Source organism: Orcinus orca, chromosome 15 (assembly GCF_937001465.1).
Source record: "Orcinus orca chromosome 15, mOrcOrc1.1, whole genome shotgun sequence".
Classification (NCBI taxonomy): Eukaryota; Metazoa; Chordata; class Mammalia; order Artiodactyla; family Delphinidae; genus Orcinus; species Orcinus orca.
Genome location: NC_064573.1, coordinates 51916181 through 51930145, shown reverse-complemented (window position 1 = coordinate 51930145; position 13965 = coordinate 51916181). Strand labels below are relative to the sequence as shown.

Here is a 13965-nt window from a genome sequence, read left to right as displayed (position 1 = left end):
CAGGTTCATGCCCCGATACGGGAAGATCCCACATGCCGTGGAACGGCTGGGCCCGTGAGCCATGGCCACTGAGCCTGCACGTCCGGAGCCTGTGCTCCGCAATGGGAGAGGCCACAACAGTGAGAGGTCCGCGTACCGCAAAAAAAAAAAAAAAAAAAAAAAAAAATTAACTTTTGAGTAACTGGCTGTAAAATTGGAAATATTCACATTACCTCCATCACAAGGGTGCCTGAGAGAGTGAAGAAATTACAATTTGATACAAATTATCCTGAAACAGAAAGAATGCTAACCATTTCCAGTATTAGCAAGGTCACTTTCTTTTTTATTGAAGTATAGCTGATGTACAATATTATATAAATTATAGGTGTACTATATAGTAATTCATAATTTTTAAAGGTTATACTCCATTTACAGCTATTATAAAATATTGGCTATATTCCCCAGGTTGTACAATATATCCTTGTAGCTTATTTTATACCTAGTAGTTTGTACCTCTTAATTGCCCCTCCCCCCACTGGTAACCAGTAGTTTGTTCTCTATATCTGTGAGCCTGCTTTTCTGTTATATTCACTAGTTTGCTGTACTTTTTAGATTCCACATATAAGTGATATACAGTATTTGTCTTTCTCTGACTTATTTCACTTAGCATAATGCTCTCCAAGTCCATCCATGTTGCTGCATATGGGAAAATGTTATTCTTTTTTTAATAGCTGAGTAGTATATTCTTTAGTATATATATACCACATCTTCTTTATCCTTTCGTCTGTTGATGGACATTTAGGTTGTTTCCCTATCTTGGCAATTTCCAGAGTGGCTGCACAATTTACATTCCCACCAACAGTGTATGGGGGCCAAGGTCATTTTCTTTATGAGGACAATATGATCAAAAATATATTACCTTACATACTTAAAAATTAAGATGGTAAATTTTATGTTTTTAGCTACAATTAAAAATAAAATATAAATTAAAAATATATATAAATTAAAAAAATTACCTTCCATTGATAAACAAAATGTGGTATATATGGTATAAATACAATGGAACAGTATATAACCTTGAAGAGGAAAGAAATTCTGATACATGCCACAACATGGATGAAACTTGAAGACATTAAGCTAACTGGAATAAGACAGACACAAAAGGATAAATAATAACTTCTATGAGTAGTCAAATTCAGAGACATAAAGTAGAATGGTGGTTACCAGGGGCTGGGGAGAGTAGGAAATGGGGTATAGATTTAATGGGTATAGATTTTTTAGTTTGGAATGATAAAAAAAGTTCTGGAGATGGACAGTAGTGATGGTTGCATGACAATGTGAATGTATTTTATGCCACTGAACGGTATACTTAAAAATGGCTAAAACAGTAAATTTTATGTCTATTTTACCAGAGTAAGAAAAAATATTACCTTGTAGGTCTCCAATCATCTCAGAATCATGACCTCTGTCCCTTCGTTCAGCTTCTAATACAGCTTGCAGCTGGTAATAATCCTTGTCCATTTGTGACTTGGAATTCTCCAAAATTCTATTTCTCTCCTGCAATTCTCTATTCAGGGACTCTAGCTGAGTAATTGATTTACTCATCTCGGTGTGACTCTTCCTTAATCTTACAGCTGTGTCTGATTCTGTCCTAAGTAAGTCATTGGCTTCTTCTAGCTAATTAAAAAAGAGAGCAAGAAAATAGTTTTTTACCAAAACACAATCAAACTTAAATTTTGATTTAAAAAAAAAAAACCTCACTCCAAAAACTTACCTGCTTTTGTAATTGTGCCAGCTTCTCATTAGCAAGGTGTGAATTCTGACTGACTTTCTTTAAGTCTTCCAACTGATCCTTTAATGTAGAAACTAGAAAATGAAGGAATAATATGTAAGTTTTCATAGAGGAAACATATAAATCCCTTTTAAAAAATGAAATTTGGTCTTAGGCCATAAAAGTCAGCTATATTAGGTCCATATTCCAACTTGGAAGTACCTACATTTTAAATTTATCAAAAAGTAGAGCACTGTTTTATAATACAGAATGCAAAAACAGATGTTTCCACTGCTGTAATATTTTAAATTCTTTTATTCCTTTCATAAAGGTTAATCTATTAGTGAAATTATATAAAGCTAATTTTAAATATTACCTATTTTTGAATAGTACAAATCTTTGATTAGTTCAATTATTTTTAAAATGGTTCAACTAGTGGCAGGGCAGGAATAAAGACGCAGACATACAGAATGAACTTGAGGACACAGGGTGGGGTGGCGGGGGGGAACTGGGACGAAGGGAGAGAGTAGCATTGACATATATACACTGCCAAATGTAAAATGGATGGCTAGTGGGAAGCAGCCACATAGCACAGGGAGATCCGCTCGATGCTTTCTGACAACCTAGAGGAATGGTATAGGGAGGGTGGGAAGGAGGCTCACGGGGGAGGAGGGATGGGGATATATGTATACATATAGCTGATCCACTTTATTATACAGCAGAAACACAACACTGTAAAGCAATTATACTCCAATAAAGATGTAACTAACTAACTAAATAAAATGCTTCAAAATTCAAAAGGTACCAAATGGTGTATAGTATAGCATGAGTCTTTCTCCCTTCACGTCGTCTCCCAGCCCCTCTGGCTCTCCTCCCCAGCAACAACTATTACTAATTCCTTGCATATCCTTCCTAAGATAGTCTGTGTATCCATACCCTAATATATAAAAACACAAATATATATATATATATATATGTTTTCACATGCACATCTACACACACACACACTTAAACATATATAGATAAGCAATCTTGTTTTAAACAATCTATACTTTTTTTGGTAAGATACATTTTAGAGATTCTTTTATAAGTTTATAAAGAGATACTTTATTCTGTTTTAAAAAATATTTTTAAATTTTTTTTTTCTTTTTTTTTTTTCCTTTTGCGGTACACGGGCTTCTCACTGTTGTGGCCCCCCACCCCCGCCACGGAGCACAGGCTCCGGACATGCAGGCCCAGCAGCCATGGCTCATGGGCCCAGCCACTCCACGGCACGCGGGATCCTCCCGGACCGGGGCACAAACCCGCGCCCCCCGCATCGGCAGGTGGACTCCCAACCACTGCACCACCAGGGAAGCCCTAAATTCTTTTTTTTTAAATTAATTAATTTATTTATTTATTGCTGCTTTGGGTCTTCATTGTTGTGCGAGGGCTTTTCTCTAGTTGGGCTACTCTTCGTTGCCGTGCACGGGCTTCTCATTGAGGTGGCTTCTCTTGTTGCAGAGCACATGCTCTAGGAGCATGGGCTTCAGTAGTTGTGGCTCACGGGCTTAGTTGCTCCGCGGCATGTGGGATCTTCCCAGACCAGGGCTTGAACCCATGTCCCCTGCATTGGCAGGCAGATTCTTAACCACTGCGCCACCAGGGAAGCCCAAGAGATACTTTATTCTTTTATAAAATGCATAGTATTCTACCATATATACTAAAATTTATTATACCACTGATTACATTTACATTGTTTATAATTTTTGCCATTTTAAACAATTCTAAAATGAATAGCTTTGTTTCTATATCAGTATACATGTGCACAAGTATATGTGAAATAAATTTCTAGAAGTGAAATCACTGGATCAAAGGATGTAGAAAGCTATTTTAAATTTGTAACACTAATATCAAAAATTCTAGTCTTGTTGTTCTAAAATATGGCTACTTGTTAGAAGTGCCTAGAGAGCTTATTAAAAATACCAATGCCCAGTCTACATGTCTAGATCAATTAAATTAGAATTTCTGAAGTTTAGGCATTAGTTTTCTTTGAAGTTTCCCAAGAAATTCCAATATACACCCAAGGATAAAAATCAGTACTCTAGCTAAAACATTACTACTGAATCTAATATGTTATAAATAAATTTTGGGACATGGGTATTTAGCTCATGAGGTGTCTTAGGACTGTGGCTTCAAAAATATATAACAGGCACTAAATTTAAAACAACCTCAAGATGAAGACCTCAAGATAGTGTTAGAAATTCCAGTGTTTTTCAAAGGAAGTAACAATTTACCTTCATTTTCTACATTCCTCCTCTTCTCATTTTCCTGTTCTGCTTTTCTTTGGTACTCATTAATTCTATGCTGTAGCAACATTTTCTCCTTCTCAATCTGAGACACTGTAGATTCTAGGTTTCTTCTTTGATTCCCCTAAATTATGAGAAAAGTTACCACTACAATTAATACTCCTCATTTATTCAAGGGAATACTCTGTTCTTTTTTTAAAAAGTACACAATTACTTAAGATAGATATTTTGGTTTCAAAATCAGATAATACTTCCTAACAACAACAACTTTCTAATATTAGAATTAGCTTGCCTTAGAAAAAAACAGTGAGAATCCCCTTATTTTAACTAGACATACAAAATTTTCAAAGATTTAAAAAAATCCTTGAGTATAAAAAACCCTACGAATCTTGTCAGACTGAAGGTCGAACACATTGTATTCAAACACATTAAGATGAACACACTGTATTATATTACCAATATTTTGGTTTATTTACAATCCTAAAGTTTAAGACATGAAATATAAAAGGAATCAGATAACTACATATTTGGTAATTAAATGGTGCAAAACTCAAATGATACCAAAGGTTACAGTGTTTATAATAAGTTCACCAGTCCCTGTATGAGGTCTCCCTTAATCCCCTCCCAATCTCTGTAACAACTTACCTTTCTTAAGATGTTCTATGTATGTACCTACTAATGCATATTAAAGAGTAATGAAAGAAATATTTATTTTAGAAAATGAAACTAAGGGGAGGGGAGGGTTAAAGAAAAAAAATACTCCAAATTCCACAACTTAAAAAAATTTATCTTCTGTTTCTGAGTTACCACTATCAGCATATTCTGCTTTTGATGCTTCATTTTTATCTTTAAGAGTCCACACTGGACAAACCTCCTTTACAGTGCGTGCTTTTCTGGGCTTTTCCATTTTTAAGTGAAATCCATCTTTTAAGTAAGATGCTGTCAGAGAAATTTAGTAAAATTTGACAGAGATCATCCAAAATCTTTCCAATTGTAAGATTTTATCATTCTTTTATTTTTTCATTTTTAAATTTTGAAATTTAAAATTCTACATTTCAGAAGTTTCAAAGACAGTACATGTACCCTACCAGTCAGTTTCCCCTAATAGTTACATTATTAACAATGGTACAATAACAAAATCAGGAAATTGATATTGGTATAAAGCATGCATGTGTAGTTCGATGTCATTTTATCTCATGTGTAGATGCATGTAACCACCACCACAATCAAGACACAGAACTGTTCTATCAGCACAATGATCTCCTTCCAGCCACTACTTATAGCCACATGCATCCCTCACTTCTCCCACCACCTATATCCCTGGCAACCAACAGGAGGTCCTCCATCTGTATAATTTTGCCATTTTGAAAATGTTATATTAATGGAATCATACAGTGTGGACCTTTTGAGATTAGCTTTTTACATTCAACAAAATATCCTTGAGATCCATCCAAGTTGCTGTGTGTAACAACAGTTCATTTTTCCAGTCTACAGATCTTCACCCTCTTATCAGGGTCTTTCACAGAGCAAGTTTTGATGAAGTCCAATTTATTGAATTTTTTTCCTTATATGGATCATAATTGTGGTGTAATGTGTAACTCTTCACCGAGTTGCAGGTCCCAAGGACTTTCCCCTATTTTTTCCCTAGAAGTTTTATATTTTTTATGTCCCTGTTTAAATCTATGGTCTATTTTAAGTTAATGTTTGCATAAGATGTGAGACTGAGGTTGAGGTCCATATCTTGGCCTATGAATACCTAATTGCTCCAGCACCACTTGCTAAAAAGACTATCCTTCCTCCACTGAATTGCTTTTGCACCTTGGTCAAAAATAAGCTGGCCATGATTGAGGGATACTGATCCATAGTTTTCTTTGTAGTACTGTCTTTGCTAGACTCTGGTATCTTGGTAATTCTAGCCTCATAAAATTCACTGGGGAATGTTCCCTTCTTTTATATTTTCTAGAAGAGAGAGTGTAGAATTGGTGTTAATTCTTCTTAAAACACTTGATAGGGACTTCCCTGGCAGTCCAGTGGTTAAGACTTCCCCTTCCAATGCAGGGGGTGCGGGGTTCGATCCCTGGTCAGGGAGCTAAGATCCCACATGTCTTGGGGCCAAAAAACAAAAACATAAAACACAAGCAATATTTTAACAAATTCAATAAAGACTTTAAAAATGGTCCACATCAAAAAAAAAAAATCTTAAAAAAACACTGGGTAGAATTCTCTAGTAAAACCATCTGTCCTGAAGATTAATTTTGGGGGAGCTTTTAAATTATGAATTCACTTTAATAGTTATATAGGGCTATTCAAATAATGTATTTCACATTGTGTGAGTTGTGGCAGTTTGTATTTTTGGAGGAATTAGTCCATTTCACCTAAATATTACACTTACTCGTTTGGAACTGTTTATAGTATTTCCTTAAGATTTTTTTTTTTTTTAATATCTGTAGAGTCTGTAGGAATATGCTCTGTTTTATTCCTGATACTGATCATTTGTGTCCCTTTCTTTCCTTTGACAATCTTGCTAGAGGACTGTCAATTTTGTTGATCTTTCCAAGCAGCTGGGTTTTTATTTTCACTGATTTTCTCTATTATTTTTCTGTTTTCAATTCCACTGACTTCTGCTCTTTATTTTTCCTTCCTTCTCCTTGCTTTGGGTTTATTTTGCTCTTCTTTTTCTAGGTTCCTGAGGTAGAGCTTAGATAACTGATTTGAGACTTCTCGTCTTTTCTAATGTAAACATTTAGTGTATACATTTCCCTTAGAGCACTATGTTAGCTGCATCCCACAAATTTTGATGTATTATTTTCATTTTCATTGTTCAAATATTTTTATTTATTTATTTATTTTTGCCGTACGCGGGCCTCTCACTGTTGTGGCCTCTCCCGTTGCAGAGCACAGGCTCCGGACGCACAGGCACAGTGGCCATGGCTCACGGGCCTAGCCGCTCCACGGCATGTGGGATCTTCCCGGATCGGGACACGAACCCGTGTCCCCTGCATTGGCAGGCGGACTCTCACCACTGCGCCACCAGGGAAGCCCTCAAATATTTTTAAAAAGATGAAGATCCATAACTTTGAAAAATAACTTTATGAGATATAATTAACATTCCAATGTATTTTTTCATTCCCTTGAGACTCTTTGACCTATGGATTATTTAGAACTGTGTTGTTTAGTTTCCACGTGTTTGTAGATTTGCCTGATACTTTTCTGTTATTCATTCTGGTTTGGTCACAGTTTGGTCAGAGAACACACTCTGTATGATTTTAATTCTTTGAAATCTGGAGAAGTTTGCTTAGGATGTGGTCTATCTTGGTGTGTGTTTCTTGAGTGCTCGAAAAACATGTGTCCTTTGCTGTTGCTGGGTGGAGGGGTCTACAAATGTTGAATAGATCCTATTGGCTGATGGTGTGCTGAGTTCTCCTATATGTTTGCTGATCCTCTGTCTAGAGAGTGGCATTTAAAAAGTCTCCAACCAGTAATCGCAGATTTGTCTACTTCTCCTTTCAGTTTTATCAGCTTTTGCTTCACATATTTTGTAGCTCTTCTGTTTGATGAATACAAATTTAGGAATGTTATGTCTTCTCAGAGGATTGACATTTTTGTCATTCTGCAATGTCCCTCTGCCCCTGGTAATTTTCTTTGTCCTAAAGTCTACTTCACCTGATATCAATATTGCCATTGCTGCCTCTTTTTGCTAATGCTTACATGATGTATTTTTCCATCTTCTTACTTTTAACTTGGCTATATTGTTACATTTGAAGAGAGTTTCTGCTGGACAGCATACAGGTAGGTAATTTTTAAAAAGCTACTCTGACAATCTATCTTAATTGATGTTGCATTTAATTTACATTTAATATAAATTACTGATATGTTAGAGTTAAGCCTCCCATTTTGTTTTGTCCCATGTTTTCCTTCTTGTCTTTCTGTAGGTTACTTGAACATTTTTTGGAATTCTATTTGATTTACTAGTGTTTTTAAGTGTATCTCTTTGTATAATTTTTATCAGTGGCTGCTCTAGGTACTACATTATATTACTAGTGTTGGCATATTACCAGTTTGATTAAAGTGTAAAACCTTACCTCCCTTTATACCCATTTATAATTGTCTTAAAAATTTCTTCTATATACATGGAGAACCACATTAGACAATGCCGTAATTTCTGCTTCAACTGTAACATAAAAAAACTTAAGAGGAGAAGGAGAGTGTAGTGTGTTTACCCATATTCTAGAACCATGTTGAAATTTTAGTACATAAATTTCAGTTCAGTGGTTCTTAATAGTTGAAAGGTGAGAAAGGAGCAACAGATCAAAAATTGAATCTGGAACTGTAGCAGAAAGAGACAGACAAATTCAACTATTAAGAACCACTGAACTGAAATTTATGTACTAAAATTTCAACATGGTTCTAGAATAAAACCACACAAAAGAAACTAAAGTATAATCTAATTTCACTTAAACCTGCAGCTCCAAAGTGAGGCTTTCATCATAATTCTTTGGTCCTGTTCTGTATTGCAACCTATAAAGTTCAAATATAATTTTCTCAGAAAACAATCTGAAAGAGGGAAAAAGTCTCAAAAAGGAAAACTTCTGATAAGAAAACAAAAAGTACCTCTTCATCCAATTCTTTCATTATCTTGTCGAGTTTTATGTTTGAAGTTCTGTAAAAGCAAAAGCAATATAGATTATAGATATATTTACTTTTTATAGCTTGGGGTGAAACACCACATTCCTTACTTTTCCATTTAGCTAAGATTTCTTAACCTTTCTTGTGTGTACTGTGGATCCCTTTGGCAGTCAGTCTGGTGAAGCCTATGGCATTTTCTCAGAATAATATTTTAAAAGCATAAAATAAAATACATAGGATTAAAAGAAACCAAAATTATACTGAAATACAGTCATAACCTTTTTTAAAAAAGTATGATTCACTAATATATGCATTTTATTAATATATTAAATAAGATCTAGCAGCAGTAATTTTAAAGTAGTAATGAGCATAAACGGTATTTAGAGATAAATAACAACTGCATTCTAAGATAATATTTGTGATTTCTATCGGTAATAAAAAATTCACAGCTACTGCTAATAACTGTGGATTATTCACTGTGTTCATAATTAAAGAAAATGCTGAATTTCAGCTAAAGGTTACAGAAAAGATTCACTTCTGTCACCCAAGTTTAAGGACCTTGAATTCCATCCATGGATGCTTTAGGAGAGGTCTATGGATCCTAGATTAAGGATCCCTGAATTCCCTCATGCAATACTTGCTACTTCACAAAGATTAACCATTTAACCTTTAATATAAGAGTGAGTAAATGAAGGGAAAGGTGGCATATATAAAGCAGTAAATGCACCACTAGGCAACTTGGGCAAAAATCTGAGATAAACTGAAAGTGTATTATTATCTCCATCACAATTCATTTTTGGGGCTCTAAACCTATTTCTGAGCTTCAAATCTGTACATGCAACGTTTCACATGGATGTCTTACCAAATAGCTCATTCAGCATGTCCAAAGCTAAATGAATTCCCTCTGCCCGGCGGCCCCTCCCACAATACCAATCTGCTTCTCTTCTCCTGTCCCAAGTAAAGCACTCCGCCTGGGAATCCTCCTTGACTCATCTTCCTCCCTCATTCTCATTTAGGTGAATAAATGTCAAATGCTGTGTAATTAACCAGGGAGTTCTTTTTTAAAAGCAAATTTGATCTTTTGTTTTACTTTTAAGTTTAATAACTTTTAATGTTTTTTCATCACCCTTAGGATAAATCCCAAATTTCTTAGCTTTTCAAAGACAGTGTTTTAAGATCTAGACTCTGTCGACCTTCCCAGTTTCATCTCAGGCTACCCCCCCACCACACACACACCCATTTTCGTATGATTATTGGCCACTTTGGCCACTCTTATTTCCTCCTTAAATTGATCCCTACCACCACCACTACCACTAATTTGTCATTTGCCTTTTAATTTTAATAGAAACTGTTCAACATTTATGTAATAATATCTATCCATTTCCTCTCCTTATTTCTATGTTTTATACCTAGAAATTCCTTCCAAATACTGGGCTCAGTTAATTATTTCCTTAAAGTGCTTTTCTAAAAAAAGCTTATATTAGATGCTTAACTATTTAATCTATAAGGAACTGTAGGTAGTGAGCAGTTTACTTGTTTCCTCTCCCCCACTCACAAAATTGCCAATTTTCTCAATTCCATTTTTTTGAATACTTAATCTGTTACCTGTTTTTCATTTATTCAATACTATCTACTAACAATATAATAAAGTGTTATTGTTTGTAATTAATAAGTAACTAAGCATTATGCTAGGTTATTTTAAATTATCTTGATCATTTTATATTTTCATAAATATATATGCTCTTATTAAATTTAGACTCATAGGAAAAAAATTCTGAAAAAAATACTGCTATAGCGACCCATAGTGGAAATTAAAAAGAGTGTCTGCACCGAAAATTTAGTGAATTTTAATCTTCAAAAACAGCTACACTTTAGAACGCATCTTATTTAATGTAAACTAATTTTCCCTTTTCGTCAGCTAATTAAAATGTGAGACAAAATCAATAAACCAGGCATTAAGTGAATATTCTTCACTGAATGTATATCAATAGCAATCTTTACATCTCTGCCTTACTTCCATCTACTTTCAAGGGTTTATAGAGTACAAGTTTTAAAATCAGCATTTGCTATACAACTTTTAATGTGAAAAACATAAAGTATATTCTCACCTGCACTTCTGCTCCATTTCATCTTTTAACTGCATTTCATTATGCAACTGTTCTTCCAGCTTATAAATTGTTTTTTGCAAATTTTCCTGCTTTAATTAAAAACAACAAAAACTTATTCTAGTAAGAATATTCATAGAGAATTTTAAAATAGCAAGTTTATATTACCATTTTATACCTGTTTACAAGGGAGTTATCTGATCCAATCTTACCTTTTTCCTTTCTATCTGAAACTTTTATTATTAATTTTTTTTTTTTTTTTGCGGTACGCGGGCCTCTCACTGTTGTGGCCTCTCCCGTTGCGGAGCACAGGCTCCGGATGCGCAGGCTCAGCGGCCATGGCTCACGGGCCCAGCCGCTGCGCGGCATGTGGGATCTTCCCAGACGGGGGCACGAACCCATGTCCCCTGCATCGGCAGGCGGACTCTCAACCACTGCGCCACCAGGGAAGCCCTTTATTATTAATTTAACAAGCATTTTTTTTCCAACACCTACTAATATGTCAGGTGCTGTGGTAGGCATTAGTAACACAAAAATTAAAAAGATTTGGTCCCCGTTCTCATGAAGCTAATAGTTTGATAGTGGGGCACAGGGGAATAGGAGGGTGAAAAGAACCTACAATAACCCAGACATATACACAAAATATTATAATACAATGTGGTAGGTACTAATAAAATTATACATAAGGTGTACTGAAGAAGAGAAGAGGTCACATCTAATTCTGCCTTGAAGATGGAATGTTTGAGATGAGACCTATAAGAGAGGTATTTACCAAGCAGAGGAAGTGAAAGAAGGAATGCATTTTAGCTAAAATGAATGAGTCCAAAAGTAGAGAGAAAGAAAACATGATTGAATAATGGGAAGAAATCAAGTCTAGGCAGAGCAAAGAACATAACAGGGAGAACAAATCACATAAAATCTGAAAGGGCAAGTGGGACTATGATCCTTGTATGCAGAAAAGGAGTTGGGCACTTTAACCTATAAACACTTTAAAAGGGGAAATGACAGAGTATTGGCATTTTAGAAACATCACTTCGGTAATAAGGTGAATAGGTTAGAGAGCAGAGAAATTCTAGACTAAACAACCAATTAATAGACAGTTCAGGCAAAAAGAGTATATAGGTGTGATATAAGGCAGAAGCTGTAGAAATGAAGAGGAAATGGATAACTGTGTCAGTCAAAAGGCAGAATTTATAACCCAGCAACTGATTAGAAATAAGAACAGAGTAGCATTACAAAAGATGGGTGACACAAAAAGAACTGCTGGTGAGGGGATGGACAGAGGAGAAGTGTGAGTTAGGCTTTGGCCTAGGTTGAAGTGTCTGAAAGATGTGCAGGAAGAGAAGTCCAGTCAGAGAGAGAGAAAAGATTCGGGTATGTTGTTCAGAGGAGCAAGCTAGACACACATGAGATTAACTACAGATAATGAGCAGAGAGCCAAGATCAGAACTATCTTGAGAAACACTTAATAATTATGGGGTTGGGGGGAGAGAGAAAGGGAGGAGATCCTGCAAAGAGGACTGAAAATAAAATCCAGAGGTAGAAAGAGAAAAAGAAGGAAATAATGAGAACATGAAGGTTCTTAAAGTTCCAAGGAGGAAGGACTGGTCAGTGTCAAATGCAGCAAAAAGAAAAATAAGATACGGAATGAAAAATATTCATCATATTTGGCAACTGCAAAGTTGTTCACTAGCATCTCTGCTAGAAGGCTTTCAGGGAAGAGTTGAAAATTAAATTAGTTGATTTTTGTACTTAGTTCTAGGTTAACAGAAATAGTAGGCACACAAGCGTTTTCTTCTTCCCCTGTGATCTTAACCAGAGTAAAAGATAAAAGCCACTGACAGAAACTTATGGCAGTCACCATTGAACAAGATCAGCCCAAAGAAAACAGGATTCCACTGAATTATTTTTTAAGTCCTAATGTAGCTCTAAACTTACAGGTAAGTAATACAGTCAGAGCGGGGTTATAGCAGCTCCTTATTGTCACCATCTCCAGGTCAAATGTGCTTTAATTTTGAAGATTTTTGAGCCCCTATTAGCTATATTTTTTGGCAAATAGCTCTAATGGGATGAGAATTTAAAAGAGAAAAATGGCCATAACAGCTAACCAGTACTCGCATAGTTCATTCCCCTTTTTCTCACTTTCCCTTCCCACCATATGTTCTCTCACATTTAAGAGTAAATATATGAAGGAGAAAGAAGAATTCTGTCAGCTTTTAAAAATGATTGCTGCCTACACCTCATCTCAGTTACAAATATGGAGGCTATAGCACACAAAGAGCTCAAAGAATGCTCTGAGGATGGCCAGATAATTATTTCTGGTATATTTAAGAAAAGTCCTGGTTAACCCAAAAGGACCTTCTCAATGTAAGCTAATAGAAAATATTTTAATCCTCTGTCTCATGAACATGAGCTGTTCTAACAATAAAAAGAACTCATGTCTCTAATATTCACTTCGTACAGGAATTCACTTTTCAGTGGTCAAATTAGAAGATGCTCACTGTACTAGTTATTCTCCATTTGCCACCTCTCCCTTCCAGCCTTGAAGACCCATCCTCTGACCTTCTCTGCCTTCAAATTTACAGAGTGCATTGACTGGGCTCTGCTGTCCTATGATTTTAAGCTTCGTTTCAGCATTCAGGAGACACCAGCCGAAAATCAGTTGGGAGAAATGAAATATCCGTTCTCCTCACACTCTTCTTGCCTTACCATGGCTCTGGCAGTGCTCTATGTTCTATGCTCCTCTTTCATGATTCTACGCATTCTCTCTGAGCTGTGGTAACAAGATTTGTCTCTCCTTGTTCCTTCAGACTAAGGGAAATGGCTTCCCACTGCTGTCAATCAATGGCTGCTTTAGCTCTCTTTATTTATTGCTCCCCTTGATCCTATGCATAGCACCATTAATAGTCCCTTCATTAAACTCTCTTCATTTAATAAATAAACAAAATGTGGTATATGCATATAACAGAATATATTAAGCCTTAAAAAGGCATGAAATTCTGATACATGCTACAACATGCCTGAGCCTTAAGGACATTAAGAAAAATAAGCCAATCACAAAAAGTCAAATACTGTATGATTTCACTTACATGAGGTACCTAGAATAGTCAAATTCATAGAGACAGAAAGTAAGGATAATAGTTAATAGGGGTTGAAGGGAGAGTGGAATGCAGACTTTAATGGGCACAAAATTTTA

General features: G+C 35.6%; 1 protein-coding gene across 4 annotated transcripts in view; it reads right to left on the bottom strand.

Moving 5' to 3' along the window:
• Positions 1-13965, bottom strand: part of ROCK1 (Rho associated coiled-coil containing protein kinase 1) — a 146838-nt gene that overhangs the window by 44185 nt on the left and 88688 nt on the right. For 3 of the 4 annotated variants that reach the window (XM_049698115.1, XM_049698116.1, XM_049698119.1), the window contains exons 12-16: positions 10773-10861; positions 8650-8698; positions 4027-4162; positions 1754-1845; positions 1410-1656 (exon numbers count right to left, since the gene is read on the bottom strand). In XM_049698115.1, the coding sequence (XP_049554072.1) occupies positions 1410-1656; positions 1754-1845; positions 4027-4162; positions 8650-8698; positions 10773-10861 (613 nt within the window). The remainder of the gene's footprint in view (positions 1-1409; positions 1657-1753; positions 1846-4026; positions 4163-8649; positions 8699-10772; positions 10862-13965) is intronic. The other variant, XM_049698118.1, reaches the window with a different exon arrangement.